Source organism: Corvus moneduloides, chromosome 1 (assembly GCF_009650955.1).
Source record: "Corvus moneduloides isolate bCorMon1 chromosome 1, bCorMon1.pri, whole genome shotgun sequence".
Lineage (NCBI taxonomy): Eukaryota > Metazoa > Chordata > Aves > Passeriformes > Corvidae > Corvus > Corvus moneduloides.
In genome coordinates, this window is record NC_045476.1 from 71278178 (window position 1) to 71296696 (window position 18519).

General features: G+C 39.8%; 1 protein-coding gene and 1 long non-coding RNA gene across 10 annotated transcripts in view; one reads left to right on the forward strand and one right to left on the reverse strand.

The window, feature by feature from the left end:
* The window catches only part of PHACTR1 (phosphatase and actin regulator 1), a 308524-nt gene extending 296866 nt beyond the window's left edge, over positions 1 to 11658 (reverse strand). The window contains exons 1-2 of one of the 6 annotated variants that reach the window (XM_032115284.1): positions 11349 to 11658; positions 9149 to 9266 (exon numbers count right to left, since the gene is read on the reverse strand). In XM_032115284.1, coding sequence (XP_031971175.1) covers positions 9149 to 9266; positions 11349 to 11369 — 139 coding nt within the window. In that variant the 5' untranslated portion in view covers positions 11370 to 11658. Of the gene's footprint in view, positions 1 to 9148; positions 9267 to 10339; positions 10441 to 10476; positions 10619 to 11335 lie in introns of those variants that run through there. The other 5 variants (XM_032115226.1, XM_032115244.1, XM_032115270.1 and 2 more) reach the window with 5 other exon arrangements.
* LOC116446880 overlaps positions 1 to 18519 on the forward strand; it is a 45787-nt gene that overhangs the window by 4536 nt on the left and 22732 nt on the right. For 3 of the 4 annotated variants that reach the window (XR_004241421.1, XR_004241423.1, XR_004241420.1), the window contains exons 2-3: positions 12645 to 12701; positions 16594 to 16745. This is a non-coding gene — a long non-coding RNA (uncharacterized LOC116446880). The remainder of the gene's footprint in view (positions 1 to 12644; positions 12702 to 16593; positions 16746 to 18519) is intronic. The other variant, XR_004241422.1, reaches the window with a different exon arrangement.

An 18519-nucleotide genomic window follows, 5' to 3' on the forward strand; every position in this document is an offset into this window, starting at 1 on the left:
ACTTAAGGAAGATTTATTGGTATAGGAAGTCAGCATTGTAAAACTCATCTCATGAAACAACCATGTAAAAGATTTGTCTTTTAAAACTGGCATAATCTAGCTATGGTTAAAGTCAGTGAAAGGGCACCTATGCAGTTCAGGGCTAGCTGGATCACAGCACAGAAATCTATTTGAAAAAAAATCCCAACACCAAATTACATATACATTTATAGTAAGCAGAGAATAAGAGTAGGCTTTTCTATATAATTGTTTATAAACCATTTTTAACTTTTGGGTCAAAATATTGGGATCTGGCTTGTATTCATTTTGACTACAGGTAGGTGGATGCTAGAAAATGTTTCTTGTAGTAATCATTATGTTTTACTTTGACAACTGTGATTATCTCCCCTTTGTGTATATTACCAAAAGGAGTTTTCAAGAATGACTGGAAATTTTCGGTAAACATTGAAAACATTTCAGAGTATGCTAATAAGTATTAAAACATTTTGCAGTAAAAACCTAAGATCAATTCTTACGCAGCCTCAGAACTGGAAAGTATAGCTGATCACATTCTGGTATCTACAGAGTGACACTGAATGTTTATGCCTGCCATGAATATAACTGTACACACTCTTTTCCTAATCCATAGCAGTCTTTATTTCGAGAATGACTTGCCATACATTTTTTAGTAAAGCTGTCAATACATGCCCAGTGTGACCATCGGGTCCATTACAGATAACCCACCAGTATCTCTAGCTTCAGCTGCTCTCCACAAACCAGCTCAGTCTCCAGGACACACTTTTAGGAGATAGTTTTTCAGGAAAATTAGGAAGTATCCTCTTGAAGGTCTTGGAGCAAGGGAATGACATTACAATACACATTAAGGGACCCACTTACTCTGCAAATGGACTTGAGACAGACCAGTGTCGAAAAGCTCCATTTAAGGAGCCACTGTAACAGCACATGGAAGGGAAATCAGTAATTTTGTTAAATTCTTTCATTCTATTTTCATCATTCCTCATTGGGTTACACCCCAGTTTGCACATTGCAGCAATGTCTTGTCTGGTATTTGTTAGAAAGGGAAAAAGTTGCTTATGGAAGGGAAAAATACCTTAAAAATATAAATGCTGTAATGTACATTGTGACATCTTAGAACTGACTGTATATAATCTCCCATTTGTTTGTCTCAAAATATTGTATGTTACTGATGTGCAACACAAGTATGATTTTGGGAGAAGGGAAAGTAAAATATGTAAATTTTTATATCACAAGTTCAGAGGCATTTTGAACATGTAATTTCAATATATTTAGTTATATCTACAGCTGGTTCCAATTTTTGAATACTGCTTAAAATTACTGAAAACATGAAGGGCAGTTTGCAAAGAATTTTTGATGCCTTCCTTTTTTTCCATTAAAATACTTTTCCACATATTTTAATAAGAATGTTAGTAGTAATTTTTGTTTGTCAAGAACTACCTTTATGCTTTGAAGAGTTATAGTATTGATTTTTTAAAGAGTTGTGTTATTTAGAAAAAAATATAATTGGAAAAAATTCAGAAGTGAAATGGCATCTTCCTAAAAACTAATTGGAGAAAACACAAAATATTCATCTAGATTTTTCCATCCACTTTTACTAATCAGCCTTTATTAAAAGATCTCATTGGTGACACAAGTATCCTGGTCATTTTTTACTCAATAGGGTCTTCATCTAGAAATCCTAATTTGCAGAGTAGATTTTGACCTCAAAATGGCAAATCTTTGAAATATGATGATTTTTATCTTAGTACAAGTGAAGCACTAAAACATTTCTTGTAGATGTCTAGATGTAGAAGGGGTATGTTTCTGATTCATAGAATCACAAGCAGCTTCAAATAGCACTGAAATAGTCATGAGATGGATACTGGTTTACATCAGAAATCTTTAAGTCTTTTCTGAGGAAAACCTTGTTTCTCAGGGCAAATTTTGAACAACTTTGTAGAATACCTACAAAAATATTTAAATTGCAGTCCTACTCTTGCTGATTGAATAGGATTCTTCGTTCTTGCTACTTTTTTTCACTAGAGAAACATTTGAGCTCTTACTCAGTTCTCCTTCATGCTTCTGTGGAGAGGGCTCACTGGCACAGCATGTAGATAATGCATGCAGAAATGTATTTTTGGCTAAATGGAAGCTTTAAAAACATGAGTTCGAGTACATTTTGATTCATCTAGCACATGATACTCCTTTTGTGCTAAAAAAAAATTATTAGGTTGTGAATATTCTTCCTTAGAGACAGACCAGGCAGTGGGTTCAACTGAATGTTTACCAGGCAAAAAAAATCTTTTTGTGTGGTTTAATGCCACTTCACTTTATCAGTTGCATTTAAAGCAAGATGAAAGGACAACATCTGAAGGATTAGATTTGGGAAATGGAGTATGAGTGGCAGGAGAGGCAGAGAGTGGAACATGTGGAAAGGACATAATTTGTCATTTATGAAGAATGATTTATAGGCTTGTGTCTCCCACATAAACACAGAAGCACATGCATATGGATTGCTCCGTGTCTCTAAAGCAAAGCTGTTGAAGTCTGTCTTGATGGACATCAGTAATCTGAAACAAAGTACTTAGATACATCGTATTCAGGCACAGGCCCGAGGGTTGCAAACAACAGTACCCATGTGAAAGGATATCCACATTTGCACACATTCGTTCTGCTGGTTTGTGGTATTTGGGTAAAAGAATGCACAGTACTCCTAACTAGCATTTTTTGTACATTTTAGATGAAACTTGCTTGTTTCTCTGTGTCCAAAGGCATAGGCTATTCTGAAATTCTCAATAATGGGGATATGCCAGAAGAGAAGGTGGGAAAGGGATTCTAAAATGTTTAAAAAGGATGAGGAAAAGGTTGATGTTGATCAGTTACTTAATGGTATTTAAAGGTAGGGACATTTTATTAGGAACGCACATTTAATGTTACTAATTCTTCTGGTATTGATGTCAGTCTGTGAACTAGTGATATCACATAAATAAAAAAGACCTGGATGCTATCATAACTTTGAAAATATGTTAACATATAGGATGGATTAACCATAAAACTTTGGTGGATAGAGGAACATCTAGACTGGAATAATTCTGGTTTAGGATCTGGGGATTTGGCAGCAATATGGTTTTATAAAATACTGGACACAATTTAATATGCAAAACCAGAAGGGAAGTAGCAATGAAGAGTCAGCAGTGATTAAATCAAACATCTAGAGTGAATCAGCACTGACTGAATTAAAATAAATGAGCAAAAATGGAGCACAGTGAAATAAATATTGTGGAGACATAGAGTAACAGAAAAATGTGGAATTAAAACTATACCTGAGAATACTTTATTAAACCTTATCAACAAGAAAGATTTCCTAAAATCTTTTGAGCAGTCATGCCCTATGTGTCTATACAAACTTGTTACCCTTGGCCATATGTACTGTGTTTTTATTTCCATATTTTTTTACTTTACATTTCTTATTCACTCATACTCCTGGTGAATGTAAATTCATCAAATAAATTGCGGGAATGGTGCAACCAATAAAAGCATACCTAATGTAAGTATAAGTTTATCTGTAACTTATTTATGGGTACAGTAGATAGCTCAAGATAAACCTTTAAGAGGGTTTTGTTCAGTTGTTTAAATAGGCACAGTGGATCTTGCCAAATGTCCTAGCAAGCAACTTCAAGGAATGTAGAAGAATCTTCAAAGTAATTAACACGGTTAATTTTAAGATGGTGTGCCCTGCTGGTGCAAAAGGGTGTAAGACTGGAAAAGTGGATGCACAGCTCTCCAGGAAATTAGAAACTATTTTGTTCTTGAGTCAGGAGTCATGTGAGAGCTGAACCCAGACTCCCAGCAGGGACCTCAGAGTCCCACTGTGGTGTGAAGGTGGACACCTGCAGCCCAGAGTGGCATCCTGACAACACAATGTGCAGCCCATCCCATCAGGTTGTGGTGTGGTGTTGCTAGAGGCACCAAGAGAGGGGGTGAGTCTTGGGTCCCATTCCATCAGATCATGGCTGCAAGAAAGTGCTACATGCTGTCTGCAATGGGCAAATCTCATTTTATGGTGGTACCTGAAGCCTTCACTTGTAATGTATGGGGCAGGAATCATTCTTCTCTCTTAGAGTTCATCCACGGGCTCAACCCCCTTGTATACAATGGGAGGCAGGGAGGGCTTCCTCATTTCTTGATCCTGAACGAGCCTAGGTGAGAGCCAGGTCCCAACAGCCCTGTGTGCACTCCCTGCACACAGATTAGTTGGCTGTGCTCAAGGTGGGCTCTCTAGCATGGTACAGTTGTTGGAGAGAGTGGCTTGAGAGGCCCTGACCAGCTTTGGAGCTTCTTGAGAAAGCAGCAAGAAGCCTCAACAGCTGCTTTCTCCCTGATTTTCGAGTTACACTTACTCTGTGGCTGCTGCTTTGCTGAGCAAGGCTGCAGCTGTACCTGTGGCTGGCTACATTCCCCACTGATCCACATCCAGACTGCTGACTTCATGGCCTGCTTAGTCTCGTACCTGCCTCATCACCATGGACTCGTCTGATGGTCTGGACTCCTGGCTGAACCCGATGACTGTCACCAGGCCTGCTTGGCTCATGTGCTGCCATGCTTTACTGCTCATAGGTGAGGCTACTGCCTCTGCCTGTTTTGGTGACTCTGGATTTACTTTCCCTTATGAAGCTGCTCCCTTCTGCTGCTCCTCAGTGCCTGCCTGCTCAGCTCTATCAAATGTGAGGTCTTTCTTTGCATGACTGAAAGCATAACTTTCATATAGAACTTCAAGATCAGGGATATCTCTCCAAAGTAGGCTACACTCAAGATGGGATCTGCACGTTCACAGCTTTGGATTACAGCTTTACCCATTTTGGGGGAAGTTACTCCCTTTTCTGAATTAGATCCTATCTTTCCTTTCAACACGCCATTCCTCTATGAAAACAAATGCCATTAGCACAGGCATCTTTCACTCAAGTTCACCATCTAGGCTTTCATAATCAGGATAGAGGCAAGACTTATATTAACCCAAGGAAGATGTCTATGATTAGGTGAACGCTGCTCTTAAAATGATGTTTTTTCTGATACATGCCAAGCTAGTTAGAGCTCTTAGGTGCAAACATCTTCACTGAGGTCACCTAGGGGATAAGTGAGCTAAATCCTATTCCAGGCTGCACTATATACTTTCAGCCCTTGCAGCTGAAAGCCACGATAGATTTGTATTTAGAATATATTTGCAGCCAAGAATAACTGGTATCTTCCATACACTTCAGAGGGAGAAGGCTTTTTTTGAAAATGAAAGTCCAACTTCATGCTCAGATTTTAGATTCAGGCTTTCCAAGGGCAAGGGGCTGGATCCAAGGGATCACAGTCCTTTCTTTCCTGTTTCTTATTTGCAGATGCGTCATGGCATTACGCACTTGGCAAGGACATCCCACCAGCTCCTAGATTCCAACATACAGTACAGAAGAGACAGTCAGGAGGGCTGCAGAGCTTAGGATATTTCTGGCTTGTGTTTGAAGACTACAGCCAGCTGGCTTCATTTACCAAGTTTTCTAAATCTAGCTAATCCTACTGCCAGATCCAGCTTTTGTGACTTTTCCATGCCTCCTGCTTCACTTTCCTTGAAGGAAACAGGGAACAGCTGTTTGAACAGCAGATACAGCCTGAATGGGCAAGCATTTCTCTGTTCTGTGCTCAGCCCAGGGAAGTGAGGTGATGGCTGCTGCTGCAGAGGAGAGGATGGGAGAGGTGGCAGCTCATAAGGTAACACCTCTCTCCCTCCTACCCTACAATAGCAAAGGCAGTTTGCATCTTTTTGCAGGAGTAGGGACAAGGTGTGGGCGTTAGTGCAGGCAGCAAGGCATAGAGAACTGGTGGGTTAGTTGTTGGAGGACAAAGCCCTGTTTCAGTCTATTTGTTGAGGTCAGAGTATCCCCCATTCAACTGCACAAGACCTGAGGCCAGCCACAATTTGATATCATTGTCAATGCCATCATAGCTCTTTGAGTTCCTTCCCAACATTTTGCAGTCCTATTCCTTCCCTTCTCTTCCACCCACAAGGAGTGGGTACAAATGAGAATGAGTGCTTTACAGCTGCCATTTGTAACATTGTCATATCATTAATGTGATATGAAAAACACTGGAAAGGAGATTTTTTTTCCTGATCTGGAGTACTAAAAGGCAGAGATCTCCGAATCTCACAGAAGAGTTGAGTGGGTCCTAAATCCCCATTCTACATTTTGTAAACAGAGCACTTTGTAATGCAATAACTAATAATGTAACTAAAGTAATAATAATGCATATATTGTTTCCTGGTGTTGTTTTTAATTAAACGGCAGAATACTGTAGTCTTCTTTCTCTCAGTTCTTAGTGCAGTTTTAATGCATATACACATGCTGTTTCATAGTGTGATCTGCTAATAGTGTCATGTTATTATATCAACATCAAATAGTTACTTGTAATCCCATTAGGTAGATCTGTACAGTACTTTCTTGCAGATCTTTTATTCTGTTCCATACCAGCTACTTGAGCTATGCTATTTATTGTGGATGACTGCCTCACATTCAGTGTGTTTTGGGGGCGGTTTCAGAAAGTTAAAGCTAATGCAGTTAGCCTGTTTCTCAGAAGGTGGAGAAGGAAAGAAATATGCTGGTTTTGCCCATGTATGGAGAAATCATACTGTTATCTCATATAGAAATGCCTGTTTTTTGAAAGACAACCTTAAAATTTGGCATAAGGTACAAGGATGACAGGAGTTAGCAGAGCTGTATAGGCAGCATCAATGCACACTTAATAGGTTTGAGTTCCTTTTTCTGTACAGGGGGTAAAGTAGCTGAGAGGAAGGGGATATTTAGAAGCGTAGGGCTAAAGATAGTGATAAAGGCATTTACTGCAGAAAAGCTTGATGATTAAATTCTTCCAGAGGCCTATGATTAGGTTTGGCCTGCTGAATCTGTCTGTAGCACCTCAGAGATGCTCAGTGAAAGCCTCCTGAAACTTCTGCACAGGCCACATTTTGTCTCACATCCCATTGCCAGTGCGGTTGTTCATCCGTTCCTCCCCTCAAGCACCTCTCCTGTTGCCAGGGCGCTGCTGTGTTGCAGCATTTGAGAATGTAAAGCAGAAGCATTGTCTCTTCTGTGCTCAGAGCAATTTCCCTGCTGGCAGTCAGCATGTTGGAAAGCAGCTGACCTCAAGCACAGAAATATGAAGAGAGGGGAGGTTACTAGAGTTTATGGAAGAGGCCTCACAAGCATGTGAGGTAAGAGATGCAAAAGGCAGGAGCTGTGGAAAATGCACTAAAAAGAGCGAAGAGAAATGTGAGAAGTGGAAGGGGACAGACCATAAGTATAGCATGGCTGTTCTATCAAGGTACTGTTCCTAATTGTGGAGGTAGTTAGGGTTTGGGACACTCTGGTGCACAGGGGATGCATGTAATTGGTGACTTTCATGAAACATTCACAAGCAGGGGAACAAAACTCCAAGTCTCGGTGCTGGTTCCTATTTGTTTCGGCCAAGGGATAGAAGTTCACATGACAGATCTAAAGGTCAGCCCCCTGCGGATGACATTTGTATCAAGGAATACAATTCTGCTTAATGGGTTTTTTTCCTTGTTTTGGATTTAATAACTGATCACTACAAGCATTTCTATATGTGCCAACAATATACTTTCTTCAAGTATGGGTAAGATAATGTTTTTTTAATCTTGCCTGCTTGGAAATAGTTACAGTGAAGGTCACCTGCACAAACCTTACTAGTCACCTTGTGCATATGACTGTAAGGGACTTTCCTTGCATGAACACACGTTCTTTCTTCCACAGTTGCTTCTGTATGCTGCAGTGCACAGGGATGCTGTTGGTAATTTGCTATAGTTTGTAAAGCAATAAGATGTAGATTCCTGAATTTTAGGTTCTATGGAATAGAAATGGCTTGTTCCCATAGAGATATCACAGAATAGCTGTGGTTGGAAGGGATCACAGGAGGTCATCTAGTCCAGCCTCTGTGCTCAAAAATATTTCAATATTACTTCTGTAGCAATGCCCTGGTGTATGTTCCATTTTAGAGACGGAGAAAAAGCCATCAAAATCAGTCGTTGCCCTCACCTGTTTTTTTCCCTGATTTTGTGTTGCTTAGTATTTGCTTCTTCTCTGGTACAGATAAAAATGTATCACAACTGAGGCAGCAGCGAAGCAACACAGCATGTGTTAGGCAGCAGCACCTCAGCTGAGCCAAAGGTCAGATGTGGTACTGACCCCCATGCATCCTGGGATGGTGGCAACCCGTGGGTGGATTACGTCTTGCTCTGGGAGAATGGCCTCTGGAGGGAAGGCCAAACTGTTGTCCAGACTTTGAATTTGATTAGCAACCAATGAAATTAATAGTGGAAGAAAGATGGATCCCATTTTCAAAAAATAGGCAGTATGTAGAAACAAAAATGGCTGATAGAGCTACTAGGCTCTTAAAATTTTCTTGAATTTAGTACAGTGTTTAAAGTTTAAGGAAAAAAAACCCCTTCTCTCTGAAGCTGCAAGTTTTCCCCAAAAATAGAGCTGGTGAGAAAAACGTGAACTAACTTTACCAAAAATATAATCTATGTTGTGAACAAGTCTCAATTACATTAAAGCAGTGGAGCTTGGTTACGCTTCCCCTCTCACCCTGCTGCTGCTCTGTGGGGGCCAGCATTTCACAGGGGACAACACAGACCAGTGAGAGCTGCTGTTTGCAAACCGTGTGGGGGACTGCCTCAGGGCTTTCCCAAACCAGTTTTTCCTGAATAACATCACCTTATGATCCTGACAGCACTGAGAAGCAAAAGGAGGAAGGGAAAAGACTCCACAGGCTTACTTAGCAAGCTGCGGGCCATTGCTGTCTCCTCTGTCTTGTACATTTGGGTTCTGCAACACCAGAGCCTGGATCTTGGCAGCTCTTTTTGCTCCTGCAGCACACCCAACAGCTCTCACAGCTCTTCTTTATCCTCTGAGAGGGCAGATCAACCCCACCATTACTCTTTGTGTAGTCCCTTTTAAAGCCCATGCATTTTGAAGGCCTTACCCTGTGCCCTTCAACACTTAAGTATGTCAGTCACTGGCCCCTATCTGGCCCTATACATTTTAACTGTACAGTTAAACTAGTAATTTTCTGAGTCAGTGCCAGAGTTTCTTACCTTGGGCTCCTTGACTGTAAAACAGTCTGTGAGCAGACTCGACATCCAAAAAGTAGTCCATTTTGAAGGTGCTTAATGTTTGTGTACAATACTCCGCTATGAACGATCCGTCAGATTCCTAGAAAAGATTACAGAGATGTCAGAGAAAAAAGCTGGTGGGTTTCTTTGTGGAAAGAACTGTGTAGGCAGTCACTAAAGTACTTCATTTGGCGTATTAGGGTCAAAGTATTTTCAAGTCACTATTCATAGAACTTCATAAGCATCCTTTTCTATTTTAGAATGTTTGATTCAAATCCTTGTCTAAAGACAAAAAAGAAAAGTGCTACTGCAGTATTAGCAAGATTCCTAGTATATTCCTAGTACAATCACCTGTATTTTAGTCACAGTCTCCATTTCTTAGGACACATATACTTGGATCCATCTGCCTGTTACATTTGCTCTTAAAAAGAAAATCAGAAAAGCTCAGGACAGGGACCTCCTTTAGCCAGATTCACAGCCAGCACCTCTGAGTAGGCACTACTCTAACAGACTACATTGAAGATTGCATTCTTGCCACTTATGCCAAAACACTGCACTGGAAAGGAAGACACAATATTCTGGATATTTCACTCCACCTAAGTGGACCAGAATCCAACCTTGCCTTCCCTCTCTCCTCTTGCTGACCAGAAGTAGCAACAGAGCATCCACCATCAGTTTTAAAATACGTGATAAGAGCAATCGTTAAGAAATGGTAGGCTACTCCTAGCACTGTTTCATAGCTAAGGTTCGTATTTTGGGCATCCTTTTGAATGTCAGATCTGCCGAGATCCTAGATTACAACTCTCCAAGATGTACACTGAATTATGTTTGCCTCTGCCCGGCAGAGTTCCTGGAATGATAGTGTGACCCTTCTCCAGCTTCATTACTACCTTCTGCATTTTCTTATACTCTTAAAAACTCACTTAGAAAAAACAAGATTAGGAGAAAACACATAACCCCGTTCTCTCACCCACACCTCAGTTCACCACAGCATACATCGTAAGCATACAAACAATTCTGAACAACATGTATTTTAAGACAGACAAAAATACCTCTAGTCCTTTTCCATGCAAACCTAACAGAAAGATTTGGAGCTGGGAGTCTGACTCTTGCTTCAAGTAATTCCTTTAATTATGCTATGAAAATCAGGAAACCATGTTTCCAAAGCTTTACCTTTTTCCTTTGATTCAGTTCTCATCAGTCACCATGCAGTCCTTTTAAAATTCAGAAGTCTGTCCTGATGAGAAAAGTTTTACGTTCCACAGCAATTCACTTTACCATCGCACTCCCAAACCAGAAATGATACTTACTGCAGAGTATCAAGGGCTGTCTGGCAGTGGTGTAAGCTCCAGTAGTTTCAAGGAGGGTTTCTTTGATCTTACTAAATGTCCCCAGTGTAAGGAAACAATTTTGATTGTTTGATTGGAACTCTGATGAATAATGCATAACGTCAACTGGACTTCCTTTATCAGATAAAAATGGCCAGGAGATGTTGTTACTTAGCAACAGGAGGTGACACTACGTTCATCTCCCCCACTCCCTCTCGCCCTTCATACTAAAAAATTAAGCCCCTGGTTTTGATTTGATAAAAACTTTCCTAAGGAAAAAAAAAAAACCTATATCAAGTTTCCATAAGAATTTGTTTTACACTTCTATCTTCCTTGTTGCATTTCATATTCTGAGATATTTTTAATGTTTCATAATAGTTAAATTTAAACATAACATTGTGTTTTGTCTAATAATTTGCTTTCAGTTAGTAATATACGTGCTTACTCCATCATGTACCATAAGGGTAATGAGATTGTTTTGCTATGAATATAATGCAAATAGCATCTTGAGAAGAGATTCGTTTCTTATCTGGTACTGCTTGTTGGACAAGGCAGACAGAAAAAACAACACACAAAATGTTCCAATGATGCTATGAAATATATAGAATATTGAGAAACCTTTCCTATTAGAGAATTCCTACTTCAAGAAATTCATTCATTCTTGAAGGAGCTCTAACATCTGATATAAGCATTCTCAAGGAATCGTTGCATTTCTGCTTAAGATACAGTCTTTTACAAAATACACAATGTAGCTTTTTTTAGGAAATGCACATTGACAAAAAGCGAAAGCACTGAAAGATTTTAAAAATAAATAAATAAAATCAGATGCAGAAGTACTTACCAGTGTTACTGACCTCTTTCCATCCTACTGTCATGGAATAAGACTAAGCAAATGCAACCCAGTCTGTGAGCCAGAAAGAACAGCTTCTAATTTTCACTTCAACCTCGAAATCAAGAGTACTGAATAGAGAAAGGTGACGGATCTGCTGTTTTATATTATGATGAAATGAAAGCTCTTAGCACAGATCTGAGTAGAACTGCTTTTTTTTATACTACATTAGCCTGCTAATTTGAGGAAAGTGAAAGGCTTTGTTTTACTGTCTTTTATCTGTTCTCTTTGCTACCCCCACAATTTAATTTGCATTTAAAATTATTCTTATGTCTCCACTGCACTCCAAGGTATGGAACATTTTCTAATCACGATGAATGTTCAGTGTGGTTTTTTGTGCAATGCCACTTTTATTCTGAGCCAGAAACATGGTGAGTAATTATAATTGCCAGCTATTTTCTAGAATGAAATACAGAGTGGTTGTCTGATGCAGTTTTTGATTTTTCCTTCATTTAGCACTACATTGCAACAAACTACTCAGTCAAAGCATCAGTAAAAACATAAATCAAATAGCACAGTGTCATGGCATGATAGCTTAAACATGCATATCCATAGACCGTGACAGCAGAATATGTTTCTACCAAGATATTTTCAATTATAATTTGCCTTTTAAAAGTTTAAAAGTGAGCTTGAATGTCTAATAAACGGAAATATAGCAGTTATCTCTTGGTGGCTTCCAGCTGATCTAGTTTAGCATTATTGAAGCTGAACATAGTTTGGAATCCTGATCAAGCCAGGCACTAGGGGCTAACAAGGGCCATGCTATTATGTTGCATGGGCATCCCTCACAAGAGGATCAGGACCCTGCTTTTTCCAGCAGGTCTTTGAGAAGTTCCCCAAAGCCTTTTTGGAAGTAAGAAATTAAAGAAGGCAGTGATAAAGTGATCCTTTGATAAATTTAAACTCAGGAGCGCTGGTCAAGAGAAGTGTCAATAAGCAGTCAGACATAGTCTTCCCATTTTTGCAGGTATTTTTCCTCAAAAGATCAGATATAGATGCCTTCTGAAATCCATTACCATCAAATGTTACTGGTGCTCCAAACTGTGGGTTCTCAAAGATCAGATTTTCTTTTCAGTATCAGAAAACTCTATCTCAAGGAACATAGGAATTTTTTTGTTTGTTTTTAAGAAGAAACCCAAGAAGATGAATAAACTCTCAGAGTACAGGGGTTTTTTTTGGAGCAGGTTAGAAAGTAAGAATCCCCATGAAGAGATTAACTACATGGCTTCCCATTCCTAAGACTTCTTTTATTCTTTTCTAGAGCGCCGAGACAGCATCAAAGATAAGGAGAAGCTACATGAACTCCAAGTAGAGTCTGGTATGGCTGTTCCTACACTGGCACACCACTAAATATAGTTGGGTTGAGTAGGTGTCTCACTGTGCCACCTTAGTGGTAGATCTGGTTTACCAAACTGTGTTCCTGTTTTCAGAGATCTGACAAACATTTTCATTCCTAAATACAAATTACAGCAAAAACAATCAGCAAGAACACTGCAAGCTGCTTTCTTTGCATTTTAGAGAGTTGCTAGCACCTCCCGCTTTGCATTTTGGAGGGTTTGTCCTTGCCATGGTGACTATTGAACAAGAGGTCCCTCCAAGCTGGCCTCTGATAATAATCGGATCCATTATCTTATGGAACTGGGGCCAGTTGCCTGTTTAGCTGAGCTGGCTTTCGTCAACAGAAAACCAGGAAAAAGAAGAAAGGCTGTCATCACAGAGATTCAGAAGGAAAAAGAAAGACAGGAACATCTCTCACTCCCAAGGATTTTATCTGCCTGTTTGCAAGCAATATGGAATATTTTTGGTTTTTCCTAGGGACACAATATCCCAGTCAGAAGGAGACTGAAAAAAACCTACAAGTTTTCATGCTGGAAAATGTCTTATAGCACCTATCCTTTAGCATTTGATGTATCCTTCTGACCCTCTTTGCTATGTCCCTTTCAATATGCATTGTCATCTTGCACTGTGACTGGCAAGTGAAGTAATTGAAATCACCAGCAGCCTCTCTACTGACCATTGCAAGATCATCCATCTTGATACTTTCATCCATCTCAGGGATTTACAGTTTATTTTGAATTATAGTGCAGCATTTCTGACAACTGATAAGAGCTCTCTCCGACTAGGGAGCACTTAGCAACAAGAAAGGTAACAGTGCCTATATATTTATATGCTTCTGTAGCGTTCATCACCATGGGGGAAATCCTTGCCTGCCTGATTAGAAAACCTCTAGGATGGTAGTGTGGGCTCAGATTTGACCCACAGTCCAGGAAGAGCTCAATCCTCAGAAACAGAAATCCAGTACATCCAGTTCAGTTGAAAAGCCTACATGTCTAGAAAAACGTGCAGGTGAAACAGATCTGTTTCAAGCATGATCCCCAGATCAGGCTTCACATATCCATGAGGCTCAGTGGGAAAGTTGTGCACACCTCTTGTGCTAATGCACAGTCCGTTGAGATGTGTAACCTGACTTGGTTTCCAAAGAACAGCAGAGCATCTTGGGGAACAGGACAGGGAAGGGCAGCAGTAGCCAGAACTAGAAACTATACTCTCTAGCCCTCTGAATGTTTTCCCTGTGCTCTGTCAAGGCCTGAAGCCAAACTTGCAAAACCTCTGCTATTGACTGGACCTCTTAGCAGCATAGATCCCTGTTTAGGATAATGAGTGATTTTGTAACCTACACAGATATCTATATAGGACTACACAGAGACTGAATGCTTTGTGAGCTAGACCATAATACCAACGAATCGAACTCTGCTGAGGAAATACTTGGAAAAAACCAGTCACACTTAGGAAAAATCTGAAGCCAAAATTCCTCATCATGAGCTTTAGTAACCTACTACATCACATTTGACTTTTTCCCAGATTAAAAAAAGAAAGCCAATAAAAGCCCTTCCAAATCTCAAGAGGAACGTAATTGAACACTTGGCATTTAAAACGAGTGAGAAAGGAGTGAGTAGCCTTTTGGTTCTCTAACAGTCAGATACATGTAGGCTTTGGGCTGAGGTTTTTTCCTACCCTGAACTCTCTATTGAGAACATAACTGTTACTGTAATGACTCAGAGCTTTGAAAAAAGAGTCTGCTGCTGACAAACACTAATATTAACCTGAAAGAAAGTGGGAGAGAGAATGTAATGTGTGACTGAAGAAGTGTAGGCAAGGTGATTATTACAGAGAGTTGTTTCCTGAGGGATACATTCAGAATAAAGGAGGAATATAAAAGTTTAAGCCCCTAAGCTGTGAAGAATGGGCTTTTTTAAATTATAATTATTAGTCTTGTACTTAGATATGTTAAAAAGAGATGATTGCTAGCAAAATTAGGACACAAATATGTTCTCTATTTCTTGTTTGTAATGCAAGACAGATATTATGATGCACATAACAAGCAGTAAAACACAAAAATATTTAAATTAGGTTTGCAGATTCTTTACAGGGATAGAGACTAACATTGATGTTTTCAGAAGTTTCTACAAATTTTGTACCATTCCATTTTGGGATCCTTAGGCTGAAACCACATAGGAATTTAAAGAGAGATGTCCAGAAGAAGGTACTTCCAGTGCCGCAGTATTTACTTTTAATGCTTCTGCCGTAAAATTTATCAATATCCAGAAACATTAAAGAGAACGTAAAGGTAGCTCTGGCTCTGAAATCAGTAGAAGGATTGGTTTGTGCTTTCATAGCATCAGGGTCACATTCCTGTTATTTAGGTCCAAAGCAATAACAGCATGGATTCCAATGCAGAAGAGATGAGCTTGAAAGGAGGCAGCTCCAGCATCATGCGTCATGAACAAGAAGTTCAAGAAGTTGCTAGTTGAGAAAACCTTTAAAGTGCTGTCATTGAGAACAAAGGTTAGCTATCCTGCATAGTAAAAGTCTGTTCTAAGATGATGTATGGCAGTTTGATACGCCTTCATTTGAGGGAGGAGAAGTTGAAGTCATAATTATATGATAAACAGAGAAGAGAGAATTTGGGAGAGCATGTACGTTAAAACCTAAGCCTCCAGTCCTTATACAGGCAGAAATTCTTCAGCTTTAATAGACCTTCATAATTTTCCTCAATTACATGACCAGATTATTCTTTTCCTATAACAAACTACACAGGAATGGAAGAAAAGGAACTTTCTCTCGTTCACCCCCATGGGCGACTTGGTGGAAGTAATGAAACACAGAGCTATCTGTGGTGGGTAAAGTGGAGGAAATGAGTAAAATAGATGATTTGGGTAAGCCTTCCTTCACTCCCCTGCCAGCATTCAGCAGTCGAGAAGGTGAAGGCATTGCTTTTGACTTCCTGCTCACTTTCCAAGGAGTTCTGGCAAAGGAACTTTAAAGGAATCTAAATTGGCTGCTGGAAGCAAAGACAACAAAATCATCCATCCTCTGTGCCCTCCTGGGACTGAGCAATCACCAAAGCTTGAGCTATCCCCCTGCACAAGATAGTGTGGCTGGCCAAATATGTAAGAGGGAATACCTTCATTTTGCACTAATACAGGTACTGTCTCAGTCTTAACCTTCCTTGAAAGAAAGGGAAAATTAGCACTGGGAAACTGGAAACAACTGTGTGCTTACAGTCTCCTGATGGCATTTGAGATATCGCACTGAAAGGGGATCATTCATAAACCTGGTTTTAGTTGGTTAGTGGTTTAAATGGGATAAACAATTCCAAAGTACCTGAGCAGCTGGACATAACTACAGTAACATGATTACATTCAATAAAAATTTAAGACTTACATTCTGGCTAGAACAAAATCAAATAACTTTTTGCCAACTGACTTTATGTAAGGCAAAGACATAACCATGAAGTATTAATGAATCTACAAGGTGTAGTTCTCAAATAACAAGATTTGATTTAATATTCATAGGGCACTGTGCATACATAGATAAATAATATATATCAATGCCAGTCCCTGAATAATTTACTGTAAAATCATAGAATGGTTTCGGTTGAAAGGGACCTTAAAAATCATTCAGTTCCAAGCCCCCTGCCATGGGCAGGGACACCTTCCACTAGATCAGGTTGCTCAGAGCTGCATCCAACCTGGCTTTGAATATTTCCAGAGATAGGTCATCCACATCCAGTGCCTTACCATCCTCACAGTAAAGACTTTTTTCCTAGTATCTAATCTAAACCTCCCTTCTTTCAGTTAAAAGCCAATTCCCTCTGTCCTATCACTACATGCCCTTGTGAAAAGTCCCTCTCTCTCTCTATCCTGCAGGCCCTCTTTAGGTACTGGAATGTTCAGAGGTCTCCATGGAGCCTTCTCTTCTCCAGGCTGAACAACCCCAACTTTCTCACCCTGTCTTCATGGGAGAGTTGCTTCAGCCCTCTCAGCATCTTTGTGGCTGCCCTCTGGACTTGTTCGAACAGGTCTGTGTCCTTCTTATGTTGGGGGCTCCCAATCTCCTTTCTTGTTTTTATACTGTGTTATCCTCCAAAAATTGCATCAATTTTTGTTATGGTTTGGTCTATGGTTCTTAAGATCTGTCTGGTAAGACAGATCAACAGTGAGAGCTTCAGGAAAAACAGCCACCTGTCTTGTATTTCCTACCCTATGTTACTCTGGAGCTATTGAGGAGCTGTATCTTTCACAATGGGAATATTTATAGGAATTGTAATGAAACAGGTGAATATAACTGACAAAATTGTCCAGATATCTTGAGAACTCCTGGACAAATATTACTGTACCTCACTATTGAAGTTATTCCAAACCTTACCTGTACCTTTAACTTAGTTTGGATGTGATTTTTTAAATGTGCCTAAGTTGGGTATTTTACTGCATTTTATATATGTAAGTATATGCAACTATGTATTGCTGTGTTCTCAATGCTTTTTTGAAGAAATTGAGCCTGCATAATTCAGGTCTAGGCAAGGTCAAAAATGACAAGTGCGATAACAAGCCAGAGGAACCCAATGCATTCTTTCTTAATTACAGTGAAACTGTAGTGCTGTCAAGTTACTTCTGTCTGATATCAAAAGTATGGCTCAAAAGAGTAATATGTACTGCAGCTACATGTTCCATTAGCATGATGGGGGCTACACGAGATCTCCTGTCTCCTCAGACATGCCTTTCTGCCCACATCCTCCTCCTCCTTCACCATACACTGCAGGCTCAGGAGAGTACTTAAAACTTCGTGTTGTTCGTGATTTCAAAGAATTTCTTCTTGCCTTTGGAGCAATCCTTCTTTGCACCTTCAACGGGAATTTGTAGCACTAATACCAAATTTGCATTACACTATGGAACAGCTAATGCAGATCCTCTTCTCCAGCTTGACAGAAGAGGAGGTCTTTTAACAAAACACCAGACTGGAGATTGTTTCTAAAACACTACAGACAAGGACAATCCAGTGTTTTACGTGGGTTGAGCTTACTTTCAGTCAACCCTGTTGCAAAGAAAAATTAAGCATCTTTTCTGTTGCCCAAGTTTCACTAATTATTAGAGACACTAGAGCCACATCAGTGAGGTGCATCCCCATGAACTGACACAACAGCGTGTCAGGCAGACTACAAACAACTGCCCTGACAAATTACATTTTACCATCTATGAGTGGTCTTCTCAAAATAACATTCAAGTGTTTGCTCAGTGCTCCACAGGGTGATGAGTAATATTAATAAAACATTGCCCTTGGGAGAATGAAGAAAAAAGGTACTTGTGGCACAGCATAGGAGTCAGGTTAAAAAAAATAACTTCACAGTGCTTCTTTTAAAACCTACTAAAAATCAATGGAAAGTGAATTTAGGTTATACTCAGTAAGTACACTGCCTCAGTTTCAATCCTTATGAGGCAGATTCTTCTGATATGGACTACCTTCTGAAACACAAAGTTGTATCATTCAGCCTCCTGATTGACTCTCATCTGCATATTGTGTAGTAGTAATTTCCAAAGTATTCACATTTTTCAGTCAGCAAAGCCAGCAAGTATCCCTTGTATGGCACACATACCAGCCACACGAAATTTCCAGGGACCTGAATGCCAGCTGACTACACAGCTGGCATCCTACTTCTGGTCATGCTTGGCATGAATGACAGCTGTAACATCGGATGGCTGCAGGCTTAAAACACACGCTGAGATATGTGACTCGCACCTCTGAGCTTTTCGACACAATCACGTGGACGTTTAAATCGTAGCGATAAATCCATGGCT